Source organism: Pollicipes pollicipes, unplaced genomic scaffold (genome assembly GCF_011947565.3).
Source record: "Pollicipes pollicipes isolate AB1234 unplaced genomic scaffold, Ppol_2.1 Scaffold_5724;HRSCAF=6776_pilon_pilon_pilon, whole genome shotgun sequence".
Taxonomy (NCBI): Eukaryota; Metazoa; Arthropoda; class Thecostraca; order Pollicipedomorpha; family Pollicipedidae; genus Pollicipes; species Pollicipes pollicipes.
Genome location: NW_023596746.1, coordinates 5,213,098 through 5,230,657, shown reverse-complemented (window position 1 = coordinate 5,230,657; position 17,560 = coordinate 5,213,098). Strand labels below are relative to the sequence as shown.

The 17,560-nt window shown below is 52.4% G+C and overlaps 1 protein-coding gene across 1 annotated transcript; it reads right to left on the bottom strand.

The window, feature by feature from the left end:
• Window positions 1–1,134: 1,134 nt before the first annotated feature.
• On the bottom strand, window positions 1,135–13,308 carry LOC119102362 (uncharacterized). Its single transcript, XM_037225731.1, has 4 exons — window positions 13,252–13,308; window positions 7,213–7,340; window positions 3,089–3,159; window positions 1,135–1,365 (listed from the first exon to the last, which is right to left on the bottom strand). The coding sequence occupies exons 1-4, from the start codon at window positions 13,296–13,298 to the stop codon at window positions 1,135–1,137; spliced, it is 477 nt and encodes a 158-aa protein (XP_037081626.1). The 5' UTR covers window positions 13,299–13,308.
• Window positions 13,309–17,560: the final 4,252 nt, after the last annotated feature.

Sequence of the window (17,560 nt, the reverse complement as noted above, 5' to 3'; positions counted from 1 at the left end):
TAAAAGTATGCAACAAAGCAGCCATACGGTCAGATCGCAGTCAGTCATGCGGGAGACGTCCGGACCAAGGCCGTGGCCACCAACGGCGGACAGGAGCAATGCCCAGATAAGGAACATGTGACAGATAGGCCTCATTATGTGGCTTGGTTCTTTTTTATGACTTCTGAAACTAAAAAGCTTTATGATTTTTGTCACATTGCTTCTGGCAGTTTCAAGCTCCCGAATTTGTTTCCGCCTAAAATGCTGCGACAAGTCTTCTCTCTTGAAAAGCACCCAGCGAATTGAAGGCGCATGACAAATCTGTCGCACTGTGAACCATCGATCCCTTTTCAAAATTATTACCAGCCTATATCCAGACCGTACTTTGGCATCTACGCCGTGGAGACAGATGATTCCTCAATGATCCGAGATGCCTGCCCGCTCGTGGAATTTCGCCTCCCTAGGGTGACGAATAATCTTGGGAAGCTGAATAGCTTTATATGCCAAATGACAGATGAGTCAAATAGGCAAGACTGTACGCCAGTGAGAAGCAGCTCTAGGTGCAAATCTAGCATAGCGGTCATGACTGTTGAATAAGGAGCGATAACAACCTTCATTCCTACCCCCTACCCCCCCCCCCCCCTCCCCTGGTCATCGGGTTTGCTTTCCAGAAAATGTTCCTGAAGAACACCACTAGCTTGCCCCCCCCCCCCATTTTTAAAAGCGTTCCCACGCCTATGGCACGAGATCGCGTGCATGTCGGCAAACGTGTCTGAAACCGCTGAGCACAGCACCTTGCTGCTCGGGCATGGACGGAGGAACATCGAACCTAGATTGCTACGCACCCGCTCTCGCCCCCTACACTCATTAGGATGCTTTACATCAACTCTTTCGCGATACATGAAAAACTTGTCTTCTACTTGGCATTGACCCCGCCCCACAAATGCTATTTCTGATATCATGTTCCCCTACCCGCTCAGCTCTCATGTGCGTTGCACTCCGAAATGCTCCTAGACTATCACATGATATCCACGTAGGACTTTCTGTCAATTTCCACGAGTACATCAGGAGCTGTGGAAGAGAGACGGGAATATAGTCCCGTCACCCGTTCGCGCTTCGGATGGAACGCCAGCTGTACCAGGGTCAAAGCACTCACTAGAGCCCATATCGCACATAGCCGTTCCGGAGCAGTCTCAGGGAGCCAAGCTTGCGTAGCATCCTGACCGCCTCCATGTCCTCCAGCTTGTAGATCATGAGGTCAGGCATCCAGAGCTTTCGAACCAGGGTCGGGTTCAGCGTGATGCTCTTGGTGTCGTTGCTCAGCTCTGGCAGGGTCAGCCGCCGGTCAGGCCAGAGTACGCTCATGTAGACCTGGTAACGTACCACCTGCAGACAGGGAGGACAGACATCCGGTCAGCCAGGGTACGCTCATGTAGACCTGGTAACGCACCACCTGCCGACAGGGAGGACAGACACCCGGTCAGCCAGGGCACACTCATGTAGACCTGGTAACGCACCACCTGCGGACGGGGAGGACAGACATCCGGTCAGCCAGGGCACGCTTAAGTAGACCTGGTAACGCACCACCTGCCGACGGGAAGGACAGACATCCGGTCACCCAGGACACGCTCGTGTAGACCTGGTAACGCACCACCTGCCGACAGGGAGGACAGACACCCGGTCAGCCAGGGCACGCTCACGTAGACCTGGTAACGCACCACCTGCCGACAGGGAGGACAGAGACCCGATCAGCCAGGGCACGCTCACGTAGACCTGGTAACGCACCGCCTGCCGACAGGGAGAACAGACACCCGGTCAGCCAGGGCACGCTCACGTAGACCTGGTAACGCACCACCTGCCGACAGGGAGGACAGGCACCCGGTCAGCCAGGGCACGCTCACGTAGACCTGGTAACGCACCACCTGCCGACAGGGAGGACAGACACCCGGTCAGCCAGGGTACCTGGTAACGCACCACCTGCCGAAGGGGGGGGGGGGCGGACACCCGGTCAGCCAGGGCACGCTCATGTAGACCTGGTAACGCACCACCTGCCGACAGGGAGGACAGACATCCGGTCAGCCAGGGCACGCTCGTGTAGACCTGGTAACGCACCACCTGCCGACGGGGAGGACAGACATCCGGTCAGTCAGGACACGCTCGTGTAGACCTGGTAACGCACCACCTGCCGACGGGGGGGGGGGGGGGCGGACACCCGGTCAGCCAGGGCACGCTTATGTAGACACGTACGCCCACACTCACGTGCGTCATCCTAGCCAACATGAAAGAAGAATTGCTGCCCACCTAAACGACTTTTTGCGCCGTTTTTTTTTTTGCATTTCATGCTGGGATGCATAACCGCTGTCTGTTTTGTACGATTTGTACAGTTTGTTCCAAATTAGGCCGCTTTTTGAACACAATAAGACCATTGGTAGGCCTGCAAGATTGGTGCTGTCAAGCCTTTTCATATTGGCAGCACTGCATAGCAGTGAGCTTCCTTTTGGTGGTCTACAGCTATGTCACGGCATCGGGATGACCATATTTTGGTGGTCTATAGCTATGTCACGGCATCGGGATGACCATATTTCGGTGGTCTATAGCTATGTCACGGCATCGGGATGACCATATTTTGGTGGTCTATAGCTATGTCACGGCATCGGGATGACCATGTTTTGATGGTCTATAGCTATGTCACGGCATCGGGATGACCATATTTTGGTGGTCTATAGCTATGTCACGGCATCGGGATGACCATGTTTTGATGGTCTATAGCTATGTCACGGCATCGGGATGACCATATTTTGGTGGTCTATGGCTATGTCACGGCATCGGGATGACCATGTTTTGATGGTCTATAGCTATGTCACGGCATCGGGATGACCATATTTCGGCGGTCTATAGCTATGTCACGGCATCGGGATGACCATATTTCGGTGGTCTATAGCTATGTCACGGCATCGGGGTGACCATATCTTGGCCAAAATGTCCGATGTCTTATTTTGCGGCAGGCATACCACAAGCGTTTCGCCGGTCCAGGTAAGATTCCTCATCGAAACTAAAATCAGTCTTACATATCGAAAACACTTAACGAACCACTCGCGCCGTCACTCACCCCTTTGGCTTCGTCTATTTCTAAGATATCCTCGACGCTGAAGCGTAGGAAGCAGCGCATAATAACGCTTCCTGAAATGGAGCCACGTCAGAGAAGCATCAAGCAACGAGAGAGCCCAGCGGTAACGGCAACGCCCAGACTGGGCCGATGCGGTGTTCGGGAAGTAGCGTGAAGGTCGTTTGCAGTTTTATGCACATTGCTCATTCGGGGGTGCGCCTCATTTGAAAAAAAGCTTCGCGCATGGGAGTAGTCTACGTGAGTTGTACCGGAATGGCTTACGCCATGAATAAGCGCCAACTCGTGCGGCACCCGGGACACGCGTGGGTGCGCACCATCCGGGAGGCATACCGGGTGGTGCGCGCCCAGGGATTCCAAGAGAGAGGCACCCAAGGATGCCAAAAGAGACGCACCCAGGGAGCCGGTACAGAGGCACCCAAGGATGCGGGGTCAGAGGCTCCCGGAGGTGGCAGTGCAGAGACACCTAGGGGTGCCAGTACAGAGACGTCCAGGGCTGTCAGTACAGAGACGCCCAGGGATGTGAGTACAGAGGCGTCCAGGGGTGTCAGTAGAAAGGCACCCAGGCGTGCCCCTCCGGGCGCTGAGCGGCTGGACAGGTGGGTTCGGAGGCGCCCCACCAGCGTGGAGGTCGACCAAACTCCAAGACGATTCCACGCAACTGTCGTTGGTCTGGCTAGCGCTCTTGAAGTTCGGTTTTGTTCGCTTCCGTCGAGCCAATGGCTTGTATGATTCAGTGCATTGCACCGTCGTTGACTTTTGTGTGTGAAGCCGAGGATTGTGTCACGTGTCATGCAGAATGTTCATGCATGTGGTGTTGCTATCGTTTGCTCGACTTCAGTGGTATCGAGAAACTGTCAAATGTTGTTTTGTGTGAAGTGCTGCACATTCATCTGATATTCTGTTGAATATATTTAAAGAGATGGAAAGCTTTTGAACAGAGCAAGCTGGCTGGTCCTATAGCCTGCTTTCTAGCTGGTGGTGGTGGAATTAAATGTTGCTAGGTAGCAACTAAGATTTGTCCACATTGCAAAACTTTGCCGCTGATCGTAACCGTACCACCTTTTTTAGATAACTTATGTATTTGTAGCTTATGTATTTGTAACTTACGTGTTTGTAACTTATGTATTTGAAACTTATGTGTTTGTAACTTATGTATTTGTAACTTATGTATTTATCTGTAATTTATGTATTTGTAACTTATGTATTTATCTGTAACTTATGTATTTGTAACTTATGTAACTTACGCTAAGTATCTGCCCACATTGCTTCACGCTGGACATGTCCTCACTCTGCGGCCATCCGTAATTGTTTACTCGTGTTCGGCGCAACCACAAACCTGCTACCTGGATGCTGCCTCCAGCCGTGCTCATTACTCGTGACCGGCCGACGGCACGTAGCTGCCCTCTGAAGCGGTGGAAACAGTCTGCCTCTGACCGCAGAGGGAGCAGCCTAGTATAATGGTCAGATGTGACGTTTCCAAGGTAAAAAACTAGAGCGTTTTCGTGTTTTAATATTGACTTGCTCGCGTGCTGGACCGGGTCAAAGTCAGGCAGTTAGCTTCGGGAAGCCTTAAAGGGTACCCATTTCTTCTATGCTTCTCTAATAATACTGCTTTTCACAATACCATAGCCAGTCATCGTGTTTTCGTATTGCATCGCTGTTCACACCTACATCGTCAGCGACAACAGCAGCTGTTGTCTCTTAGCTGCTAAGAGAAACACTGAGGCATCAGTTATCTCAAAAGGGTGGTACGGTTACGATCAGAGGCAAAGGTTTGCAAAATACCTGGCGATGGGCAGAGGAAGGAAAATTGGCTGGGCCTGTCCGAAAATACACGTAACTACACACTTCTCTCTGGATTTCAACTATTGCGTTTTCAAGATTGGGGGGTCCCGCAACATTTAAGGCGGCCGCGAGCCCCCTTCTGGGCAGGAAACTGCATCACTGGCTACAGTGCCTTACTGTAGTGATCAGCACCGCGGGTGACGCGCATCCGCGCCCACTTGACTTTGAGGACCCGTTGAAATACCCACGAGCGTCCTTTTTTTGAATTCTACGAAGCATGAGTTGATCATGCTCGGACGTGTACGCGTCATCAGTTCAATAGTCCTCATTTTCGTTTCAGGGAAGAGAACATTTCAACATAATGTCCGCCGCTTGACGGCCGACTCTCCGCACGCCAGGAAAGCGCCCATTCATCCACAGCATGTCCACCCTCTCCGGCACGCTCCACGTGAGCGTCCCCCACTGGCTGTAGCGGCCTCTGTAGTCGTTCAGCCGCGCGGACAGCCGAGAGTGCGAGAGCGCCCAGCTCCGCTGTTTCACCCTTCATTTGGAGGAAGAAGCGGGGCAAGACAGCCGTAGGGCGATTTCTGTCATTCCTCACTGGCGATCCAATCACCTTTGACCTCTTGACCTGCCTGATGCGCGGAAGGATTATGCGTAGAACCTGTGTGATATGCGTACAAGAGGATTTACGGGTATACAGCGCAGGTGACACATGGGTTTGACATCTACACACCATGATTATCGTATTTGTTATCATTGATGCTCCCGCCTGTCGAAAGTCTCTGACTACGGCCCTACTGTTAAGTCTGGAGTCAGTTCTGTCTTCTTTGCCGCAAGGATTCAGGTCTGATTACTGCTTTGTGTCTTTCTTTGCTCACGGCTATTGTTCTGCTTGCATCTAATAGCCGGCTAACGTGTAATTTTTACTAGATCCCAGTAGTTACTTTCAGCAGTAACTTTCGCTTCCAGCGACAAGACGCTGGTCAAACCCGAGTTATACAAATGATCGAGAGCTCAGTCCATACCAGGACTGAGCTCTTTGAATACCAGAGACTGAACTCCTGGACTTTTTGAACACTCGACCCAGCTCTTCAATTTGCCCCGGATCGGCCTGCAGCTTAACTCCTGTACTCTTTGAACACTCGACCCAGCTCTTCAATTTTCCCGGATCGGCCTGCAGCTTATCTCCTGGACTCTTTGAACACTCGACCCAGCTCTTCATTTTGCCCCGGATTGGCCTGCAGCTCAACTCCTGGACCCTGAGCATTCGACCCAGCTCTTCAATTTGCCCCGGATCGGCCTGCAGCTCAGCTCCTGGACTCTTTGAACACTCGACCCAGCTCTTCAATTTGCCCCGGATTGGCCTGCAGCTCAACTCCTGGACTCTTTGAACACTTGACCCAGCTCTTCAATTTCTCTAACCGTTTATCTAAAAATCAATAAATAGCAAGCTAAACGCGCCACCGACGCACACAATTTGCTGCGTGTTTTAAACCAACATCGCATGCTTTTGATTTTACTTGAAATGTCTATCTGAAATCTCTATATGTCAACATTAAGTTAAGAACGTGTCGATACATGAAATAAATTTGGTGGGGGGGGGGGAGGCACGTGCCCCGGGGGTGCTGTGCGCGCGTGCCCCTGAACACGGTTTCTCCGTTGATATGTGTGTTGCGGCGTGGGGAAATATTGTTTCAGTGTGAGCCCTCTCACCTTGGACGGGCATATTTAGTTTTTATAACGCCATCTGTAACACGAAATCTAAGATACAGAGACGTCGGAGGGGAAGACTGGATGGGTTCGCTTCAATAGCGCACGAAGAATTACGAGGCATTTTGTCTAGCCGTGGTCTCGTGGGAGTCCGATTATTGACCACGAACTCAACGTCGAACGTGACCCCAAAAGAAGCCAATTGCGACTCGTCGGCCGCGTTTGTATAGCCGCGGATGCTAACTCGGTCGCCACGAGGTCGTTAACGAGCCCACACGGCAATTGACAGGGACAACAATGGTCGCGGCGCACGTGGGAGACAATGCGCCAGTGTCAGGCATCGCACGGCCGACACCCGACGGCCGGCGTAAATGCACGAGGGTCGCGCCGTGCGAAAGGCTCGGACACCGCCGTGACGTGTCCTTCGCCTGTCCGCTCGTGACAAACGTGACGCGGGCAGTGGCGCACATGGTCCGTGAGTTACGCTGCAGCTTGGCGAGGGCGGGCCGTGGCTAAATCAACAGCGAGCTGGTAATTTCGGGTGATGTTTCCGAGGTGCAGGATCGACCAACAAAGTTGCCTGCTCTGCACGCGGTGCGCACACTTACCCGGTGTGAAAGGGAATGCCGTCTTGTCGTAATCCGCAGGGATGACTTCATCCACGTCGGTCACATGTTCGGTGGGGAGCTCGTCAAACGAAATGGGTGCGACGGGTGACTCTGATACACCAGCTGCCCTGCAACACACAGGGCACAGTCACCAGTCTGGCGCTTCACAGTTCTGCGGCTGGTCCGCGGGACTCCACTGTCATACCCACACACACCTGCTGGTGACTACCATAAGCATCTCAGCCACTACCTGCAGTAGTTACCGACGGGCGCATGTCCAGTTCCGGCGGTCTCAAAAGTCTATAGCACTTCTGAAAAACCCGGATAGCACGCGGGTTGTGGGACCATGTCAGCGTCTGAAGTTTGTCTTACGAACACTTATGACCTCCGGGCACTTCAGATGGAACCAAGGCACCGATACTGGATATGATAGTTCTGCATTGACCCCGCGCCCACTGAAAATCAAAAGTCAACCCCACTGTTTCGGGTTCTAAGATCGATGTCAGGGAGCGGACATGTCCATGGCGTACACTCGAGAGTGCGTGAGGACACTCATGAGGACACTCGAGAGGGCACTGGCTGGATATGCACACATTGGCTTACACTCTGGCCACTACGACCCTCAGCTGGGTGATCGTCTGAGCTAACGGCCGTGGGGATCTCTCTCTCTCTCTCTCTCTCTCTCTCTCTCTCTCTCTCTCTCTCTCTCTCTCTCTCTCTCTCTCTCTCTCTCTCTCTCTCTCTCTCTCTCTCTAATCATATTACTTAACACTAAAACCATGACGAAACATGGAAAGAATCGTGTGATGTCCGTCAGACAGGTGGCGAGCGCGTTGGGTCGGAGACTCCAAACCACGCGCTGATCTAACAGCGACCGTCTAAAAGCATCGAACGATGTCACACGAGCACTCGCGGGCACGTTCCCCGGCGCCCTAGGGACACGGCTCCGGCGCCGGCCGGCAGGAGCCAGACGACGTTACAGCGCCCATGCGCAACGACACTGCATTCCCCCCCCGCAGAAGGCAGAAAGATGGAGGCGGTCAGGCCGGACCCGCGGACAGCTGCCTCGCCTGGGCGCCTCTGGTGGGCCGCATTCGACGGGACGGTCTCTGCTGGAGTTGTCTGGCCCTGGTTCCCTGGTAGGTCATCTGCTGGGGGGTCTCTGGCTCGTCGGCAGCCCTCTTGTCCGGCCGGCTGAGTTCCACGCTTTTGCCGCCGGACGTCCGGAATGTGGAGGGTCCGACGTCCTTGGAATGTCGCTTGTCCGACGTCCCTGGAAGGTGGCTTGTCCGACGTCCTTGCCCACGCGAACGGGCTGTGAGAGGCGCGGGACGCTCTTTGGCGGATGTCCTGCTGTTTGGGTTCTTTACGCGGACGTCGTCGCTCGCGTGGATGTCTGGAGTGGCTTCTCCCATCCGCCGGTCGCAGACGGCCTTGTTAGCCGCCCACCGCTTCCCGACTCGCGTCGTCAGATCGCTGACGACCGGGGCGGCAGCTGTGGCGACGAACGGTAAGGCGCGTCACATTCGGCGCCCGTGGTGCAGAACGGGGACGACTTGCCCGTTGTACAGGGTGAACTGGCTCGTACCGAGCCAGACGCATTTGCAAGCTGCTTTCGAAGTTTGCTGCACTTCACCTGCCCCGGGCGGACCACGATCCTGCTCTGAAGCTGTTCTGTTCTGTTCTGTTCTGCTGTTCTTATGGAAGTTCTGTCCTGTTCTGAAGCACTCCACGGCGGCGTCGCCCGAGGCCAGCACAAGGCTGACTCCGTGTGATGGATGCCACGGTGTTGGACATCAGTTTCGAGCTCCAGATTGACCAACTGTTGTCCATTATCAGATACCATCTCGTTCTGGCATACTCTGCAGGCCCAGACAGCGCTGACGGACTTGATGGTATCTGTGACTCAGTGGCGGAGGTCAGGGCACTCTCGCGCCCAGTGGGCGCGGCTCCGCCGGCTGTGGCCGACCGACATTACAGCTCCTGGGCGCTCACCACACCAGAATTCGACTTCAGAATTATTTGCCTGTAATTATCAATAGCAAAAATGGTCTATATGGTAGCACATACATGTCGTATGGTATGCATAAAATCTCGGCTGGCATATTAACTGGTGCTGCCGGAGTCCGGTTCCCTTTCTTTCTGACTTTCGAGCAAGCGGATATGCCCGGGGCTCCTCTGCCGCCAGTGGCGAGAGGAGGCAGGTCTTGCCGGGTTTCTCCCGGCCGCTGGAAGTGTGGCCCAGTCAGCAAACAGTGCGGACTTCGAGTGAATACGAGAATGTGAGGCAAAGTGGCTGATGTGAACTCAGAGCACCTGCGAGGAATTTATTGCCGACATTGTGACTGCATGGAACTCAGTGCTCGATCGGGCAGGATGGCTCGGTCTTTGAATCCGCACAAACAGACGTCTATGAGGAAGCATCTTCAGGACCTGACCACCAGGAGAGGTAGAAAGGACAGCAGTCCGTTCCAGAGGTACTGAGAGCGCAGCAAGAGAGAGGGTCACGGGCCTTGAAGCGGCAAATACAGGCCAGTGCTCAGACTGTTAAGAGCAATAGCGGCAAGGGTATCACCCTGGCCGCCAATGAGTCTTTCATTTAAACAAGAAATAGCAGAGTCATACAGACGGTATGAAGCAAGTTTATGACACAACAGCATCGTTTGGAAATTATCGAGGGTGGGCTATTCGACAAAACGAGCAAGGTAAGGCACTCTAAGGCGGAAATCGGCGAACTCATGATGGAAAAAAGATGTCGATAAGACAAACTTGAAAGGAATGTTGCAAACCGCATGCTAAACTTGCGCATTCTGCCGTCCAAAGACTTGGGAAAACTAAACCAGAACGAAAATACTGATGACAAAATGGTGTTTGTTTAATATGCACACACCAGACGTCGATGCCGACGAGGAAGACTTTCAGATGGTCCTCAGTTTGTACCGGAACAACAAGGTAAGAAAAACTTAACAAAGTGCTCGAGCAGCCATTGGCCCTGACAACAAAGTCCACATGGCCAGGCGCGCACGAATCCACTTACATAACGGAGGCGTTATCTGAACGAAAGTGAAAGTATTCAACGCTTGAGTCCGGAATAACCGGAATCATCCAATCGGTTTTCACCAAAAGAGGCGTGGTTTTCATGAAATGACGCAAAGATTTCCGAAGCCCAGCAGATCGACGACGTTTGGAAGGCTCAGAGCATTCCCCGAAACAGCCCCCGGGGGACGCCCAGCTGTGTTCCAGATAGCTTCGGGCGCGGCGGCCGCGACCGCGTGCTTCACGCGCAGGAGCGACGCTAGACAAGGAAGCCGGGGAGGAGGCGGCTGGTGTGCGGGCTCTGCCAGTGCTGGCGTGTCAGGATGGCCAGCCGGGCCAGCCGGGCCACGGACGCCGTCGGTCAAGAGATCGGAGCCTGCAGCAGCGGCGATGCTGGAGGAGAGCAACGAGCAGACGGCCAGCAGGCCAGCGGCGTCGCCCCTGCTGGCGGCAGAGACGGTGCCGACAGCCGTGTCCACCGGGGGAGCTCATAATGTCCGCAGATCACAATGTCCACAGTTCACAATGTCCACAATTCATGGACATCGTAACACGGACCGTGTCCGCCGAGCCCGGGAGCTCGGCGACAGCGGTGATCCTGTGCTGGATAGGGGCGGCGATGGTCGAACGACAGCCGACCGACATACAATGTCAGTGGGTCGGCGGGCTGACCAGCGACAGTAACCGCCCCGCTGGCTGTCACAGCCAGCGAGCCGGTCCGCTAACTCTGCCTCGGCCAACGCTTCTCAAAACCGGGGAGTGTTCACGGTCGTGTTCGTAACACACATTTAGCATGCCCAACATCAAGTAATCTTATTTTTCATTCCAAGAACACGTGCGTAACCTTATTGTAAAATAACGGTCACCACAAGAGCCAACAAATCTAGAAGCATCGATTCCTTCCGCTTGGTGCAATTGTCTGCTTTCGATTGATTTAGCCGGTTGAGAGCTGGCTTCAGGATTCGGCGGTGGTTTTGTAGTTTTCGTAGTTTTAGAACTTATATCACTAAGCTTGGAAAAATTTTTTAGGTTTGGTTTGATGCTCTAGGTTTGGTTTGGTCTGCTGGGTTTCATGGCTTCAGAAAAAGATTCGAATCTATCCATCCGCGATGCCAAAATGCAATTCACTTAACACCGATGCTGGAAGGGCATGCTCTACATTTGAAGATATTGAAGCGAGCATCAGATCTGATGAGATAAGCTCACTTATAACTTTTGGGCATACCTTGGAGCGGAAAAACCGCTCTGGGCAACACAACTTCTGTGTTTAGTAAATACGCTCCTCATTTTTTGATGCGTCATCATACCTTGTACAACATTGGTTGACAGCCAAGCGACGGCCGTTATATCTGGAATGGTGCTCACAAACGCCAGATATAAACGACTCGACAATTTTATTTGTCTTAGCCTTGTAGCCGCATAGCTAATGGGCTAGCAGGATTTGAATGGTGTTGTAATAACGTCAGAAATGCCTGGGCGACCTAGTAATAGCCTGCGTGAAATAGTCTGCACATCTTCGCGGGCGTGTAGATTTGAAATTTAGTGGGCTTGGTCTTAAGGAGGACAAAGCTGTGAACTGCGTCGAATGATCTTCAAGATGGCTATTTCAGTCGAAAACCCTATGCAAATGTTGAGCACCTTCTTCAAAGTTTCACCTAGCTTAGCTTTGGATGACTTGAATTCGCAAAACAACCAGAGCGATAGTTAGGTACTTAAGGACCGTGGGTTAGGAACAACAGTCTAGTAAGCTGCTCTTTGAAACATGTCTTTTTTGCGAAAATAAACGATATTTATCATTCTTGGGTAACACTTTGCCAGCATAGCCAAAAAAAATAGGTCGTAGCTCATGAGCCATGGAGGTCAGGGACTTCATATCCTATACATGCCTAAACATTACGTCAAATGAGCTGCCCATAATTCAAGCGCCGTGTTCAAAACGTCCGGCAGTTACTTCCAAGGACCTTAGGGCCTCGAGGCCCCTCGTATAGGATGATGGTCAACAGTGGGCACGTCCGGTAACAGGTGTATCTTGCTGGAAAGCCAGTGACTACGCGTTTGATGGCAAATAGCATGTGCACCGGCGGCGTGCAGACAGGTGTTCTTGTGCCAAAGGCGGTCGGCTCAGGCACATCCGTCTCGCTCGACACCTCACCTCGGACAGGTGAGCAGCAGGCCGACGTCTCACCTGTGACAGGTGAGCAATAGGCCGACGTCTTACCTGTGACAGATGAGCAGCAGGCCGACGTCTCACATGTGACAGATGAGCAGCAGGCCGACGTCTAACCTGTGACAGATGAGCAGCAGGCCGACATCTTACCTGCGACAGGTGAGCAGCAGGCCGACGTCTCACCTGTGACAGATAAGCAGCAGACTGACGTTTCACCTGTGACAGGTGAGCAATAGGTCGACATCTCACCTGTGACAGATGAGCAGCAGGCCGACATCTTACCTGTGGCAGGTGAGCAGCAGGTCGACGTCTCACCTGTGACAAGTGGGCAGCGAGCAGCAGGCCAACGTCTCACATGTCACAGATGAGCGGCAGGCTGACGTCTCACCTGTGACAGATGAGCAGCAGGCTGACGTCTCACCTGTGACAGGTGAGCAGCAAACCGGTCTCACCCGTGACAGGTGAGCAATAGGCCGACGTCTCACCTGTGACAGATGAGCAGCAGGCTGACGTCTCACCTGTGGCAGGTGAGCAATAGGCCGACGTCTCACCTGTGACAAGTGAGCAGCAGGCCGACGTCTCACCTGTGACAGGTGAGCAGGAGGCCGGTCTGACCTGTGACAGGTGAGCAAGCGGCTGACGTCTCACCTGTCACAGGTGAGCAGCGGACCGGTCTCACCTGTCACAGGTGAGCAGCGGACCGGTCTCACCTGTGACAGATGATCAGCAGGCTGACGTCTCACCTGGGTCAGGTGAGCAGCAGACCGGTCTCACCTGTGACAGGTGAGCAGCAGACCGGTCTCACCTGTGGTGGGTGAGCAGCAGATCGGTCTCACCTGTGACAGGTGAGCAGGAGGCCGACGGCGAGTGTCGCGGCGGTCATGTCTAGCCGCCGGCGGGGCGACTGCGGCGCCGCGGGCCGGGCCGGCGGCAGGAGGGCGCCGGAGGGGTGCCGCGGGTCGGCCGCGAGCGCCATCTGCGGCGCCGGCGGTCCGGGCCCGCTGTGGCGCCCCGAAGAGCGGCCCACCGCGCCCGACTGCGTCGACGCCGATGAACGGCCGTCGACGCCGACGAGGCGATCGACGAGGTGGCCGCTGCCGACCGTCGCTCGGCTGATCGGACTGATGGCCGCGGAGCGGGCAAACCTGTCTTGAGTCGTCGAAAGGATGGCTGTTCAGCTGGTGACTCGCCGATTAGAGCCACTTGTGGCACATGAATGTATTGTGAGAACGTCGAGCTGTGTATATTTCGGGGCATTGCAGGTTTCTGGACTTATGTGTAGAGCTGTTTGATGTGCGCGTGCCGAGTACAAGTGTTACAAAGAGCGAGCTTGCCATATATATCGCTTTCCTCATGTTCGAATTAGCCCCATTTACTCTAGGCATTGATCACTACAGGGTCATACAATGTTCTGAAGCTCACTTTCTGTCGAGAAATCTGGAACTCAGCAAAAAACTTAACACGTCCTCGGGTGGGGGCTCAAATTGACCCTCCAAAAGGCTTTTCCAGAATGGCTTCCGAACAGCGCGGTATAGCCGCGCCAAATTTTGCATACCTGTAGACAATTGAATGGCGGATCGTTTGACACAAAAATTTAGATGCACCTTGTAAGGTCACTGACCTACGGCTGGTCAAATTCAGGCCATGGTCTCAGCGAAAGCAATTTTTAGGGAATTGTCCAATCTGATACAATAACAGAGTGTTAAACGAAGCCATACATCTCTGAGATGCTTTCTTAGGCACCACAGATATTTAATGAGCAAATTGCATTGAGCACAGGTCAAGTATGAAGGTCAGACCAAGGCCACAACCAACCTGATTTATTACTATAGGGTTTTCTGTATGGGATGGTTTGTGGTGCTCATTTCTAATTTATTGACAGCAGGAACCGCACTGTATATCTTCCATTGACTTCTTAGAGGTCAGAAAAGGTCATTGACCTAAGATGACCCGGGTCGACATTTTGTTTTAGGGGCATACTGCCTGGCGTAATCTTTGTCGCTTATTCAAATGCAAAACTCAAAGCAGTCTTGTATGATTTTGGTCACCACGACTTTCAAAATATCGAACAAAGTAACTGACCTCAAATGGGCTTTTGACCTTTTGCTTGGAAACAGTTGCCTAGGTTCTGGGGGCATTTTGGAGACCAGCCTATAATTTGACCTTGTTTGCCCTTATTTTACCTGAAGGTCATGACCCAGGAAGCTCAAACTTTGACCTAAATGATTTCACGTACAGGTCAAGCACCCTGAAAATTGGTGTCTCTAGCTTTCTTATTTCCCGAGATCTCAGGGGGGGTGGGGCAAATTGACCCCCTGCCCCCATCCGAGCGAAGGGCATCTAGCCGACCACCCGGGCGTGTGTTAAGAACGGAAAATTAAACTTCATGTACTGTGCAAAGCTGCATGCCATCATCGCTCCTTTCGCACGACTTCCACTCAGTAAGGCTTTTTGGGTCAGATGTCAATTTGGTGCGCACGGACAGCTGACAGTCCATATGCTAAAAGGCGATTTAAGCAATAGGTAGGAACTCTGATGTTCCCCAGCCCATTCCCTAACCACTCCCCACACACGAACCAGGTACCTTCTTGTTTGTTCGATCTCAGAAGGAACCTGAATTTGCCTGCTAGCCGAGGGGGAAGCGCCGTTTCAGAAGGAAGCACCGATCTCAGAAGCACCGATCTCAAGGAAGCACCGATCTCTGAAGGGGCCTGAATCTGCCTGCCAGCCGAGGGGGAAGCACCGTTTAGCTCCGCTTACGGCGAGGCAGCTGCAGCGGTCCAGATGCCGACCCTCGGGATGAGCCATCGTAGATGCCTTCTCCGTCCGGAATATGGTCACGTTGGCTGGCAGTTGGCGCACAGGCTAGCTAAACAACGATGTAGCAGACCGATATCACATTGGAAAAACGGTTTGACCAACGCAGGACCATTTCAGGTGTTTCGATGCTAATGATCAGGACATGATTTCACGATTTTGGTACCGGGATTTGCGATTTTCTGAATACGTTTGCGTTGAATTGCTACAGACCCTGCCAAATGTAATGTGAGAATAGTGGCACATCGGTCGTCAGCTTTATTACCTCCCCAGTACATTTTACCAGAACTTGGAAGAGTCCCACCTCCGCGTCCTGTGGCATAACGCCGGTAAACAATTAATGATCTATGATGTTCAAATGCGCAGTCTTATCGACCGCGACACCGAAAAGTTTGAGGCAGTTGGATAGGCGAAGAGTTGTTTCATTGAACTGAGCCGTAAGGTCACCAGGGGCACGCCCTCGGCGAAAGGCAACGCCAGCGGCATGCCTTTTGGGCCCGGTTTGTCTCCTAGTTATTTCGGACAAATCAACGTTAGGGATCGCTGCAAATTTACTGGATTTGGTCCCGGAGGTGCGCGAAATTATCTCCACGATTAAGGAAATGAGCATCGTATGCATGTAGCACAATCTTGGTGTTGAGTGTGTGCGACGCCAGCTCATTGCTTGAATAAGTGTAAAACTAAGATGAGCCCTAGGATAAGTCCCCTGGACCGACCCAGGGACGGCTGGCACAGCCGTCATTCCTCCCCGAACCTTTTGCGACAGTCGCCCAGCCAATCCCTGAAACTACGAGCATCGGTACTCTGATTATGTCAATCAATGAGCTCTCAGATATGTTCAGGGTCGGCAATGGAAGACACTGTCGTTTTCAACGCTTTGTCGCTAGGCAATGCTTTTCACGCGTTCGCTGTCCCGAGACAGATGACCAAAATGTTGTCAATGCCGATGATCAAATACGTAAAAGCATCCAGCATCGTTAATCCCATGGATCACCCAGGTAAAGACCCCGGTTGCCTGTCGCAGATAACATGTGGACCACCAAACCATTCGACGGCCGAGTAGGTACACATAGTGCTTTCTGGTAGTCTGGTAGTTTCTGGGTTTTTTACCGTAGATGTGACAGAGAGACGTCAGTAACTCCCTGAGACCAGGATACTGCCTGAATCATAAAGCAGCTGAGCCAGAACATTTCGTTTCTCTGTTGGAAGCCCTCTTGACGCAAACCGCTAGTTGATCACATTTGACAGGCGCGGTATTATCACAGAAAATGTCATCCGCTGTCCGCAGCATGCTCGGAGTGTTCGATCATCACCAGGGCTTTCGAGCGCATGCGTTTTGGAGAAGTGGCAGCTCTGACGTCGTAACCGGACGACTTTAAACGTGCCACTGACTACAAGAGGTGGGCGAGTGTACAGCTGCAAATGTGTCCAGCGCTCAAAACATGTCAGTTTGTCATGACATGTAGCTAAAATCACAGCATGTCACGACATTAGTGCTACGACAAAAGCTTCTGCCGACAGAAGTGCAGCAACATTATTTTTGGGCGACATTATTTCGACTGCAAGAACTCGTATACGCGATGAGTGGTACACGGCAAGACTTACACAACAAAACACGTACCCTTAATTACTTTTACAACAAAAACTTGTACAGTTGTTAGGTATACATGACATTTACTTTACTGCAAATGCTTATACGTAATATCAGTGCTACACGACAAAACTTATACTAAAAAAACTTATACCTATTACGTCTTCTGCAAAAATCGATACTGTACCACTGACCAGCAAGATTACGTCTAGTGTTAATATTTCTACGCGACTATTGTGCCTTGCGATACAGACCACACTTAACAAGTGATACCAGTCAGTACGACTACACATGGGAAAAGCCTCACGAAAATGGGTGGTGCGAGCACACGGGAGCACTTCGACGGGCGAAATCAGACCAGTGGTAACCATTCCTTAGTGTCGATACATTAGGGCCACTGAAGTACAGATTAGTACTGAAGTACAGATCGACAGATTCACGACGGCGATGGCTCTACACCACATTTCCCTTGCTGAAAAACGCATAGTGCAGAGTCGTAATTTTGCAAACTAAAGTTGGAAGTTAAGCAAAGAAAATGGCCAAGCCTGCCTCAAGGTATATCGAATGCGCGGTTTGCCCACAATTTGACATCCTACGATCACCGATGAGGAGTGGGTGGGGTCCTCCCCCCCCCCCCCCCCGACTGAATATTTAAGTACAAATCGGAATTCACTGAAATGCGATATTACTTCTGCTCCAATGACTTTAAGGTTTGAGTGTTACACGGGAAAACTAAA

Bases quoted from the DNA above. Each gene is read 5' to 3' on its own strand.
- LOC119102362 (XM_037225731.1), bottom strand. From the start codon at position 13,298: ATGACCGCCGCGACACTCGCCGTCGGCCTCCTGCTCACCTGTCACAG. The intron at 7,341-13,251 runs GTGAGACCGATC...TGTGTGTTGCAG, and splicing joins CTCCTGCTCACCTGTCACAG to GGCAGCTGGTGTATCAGAGT. The intron at 3,160-7,212 runs GTAAGTGTGCGC...GCTCCATTTCAG, and splicing joins GGCATTCCCTTTCACACCGG to GAAGCGTTATTATGCGCTGC.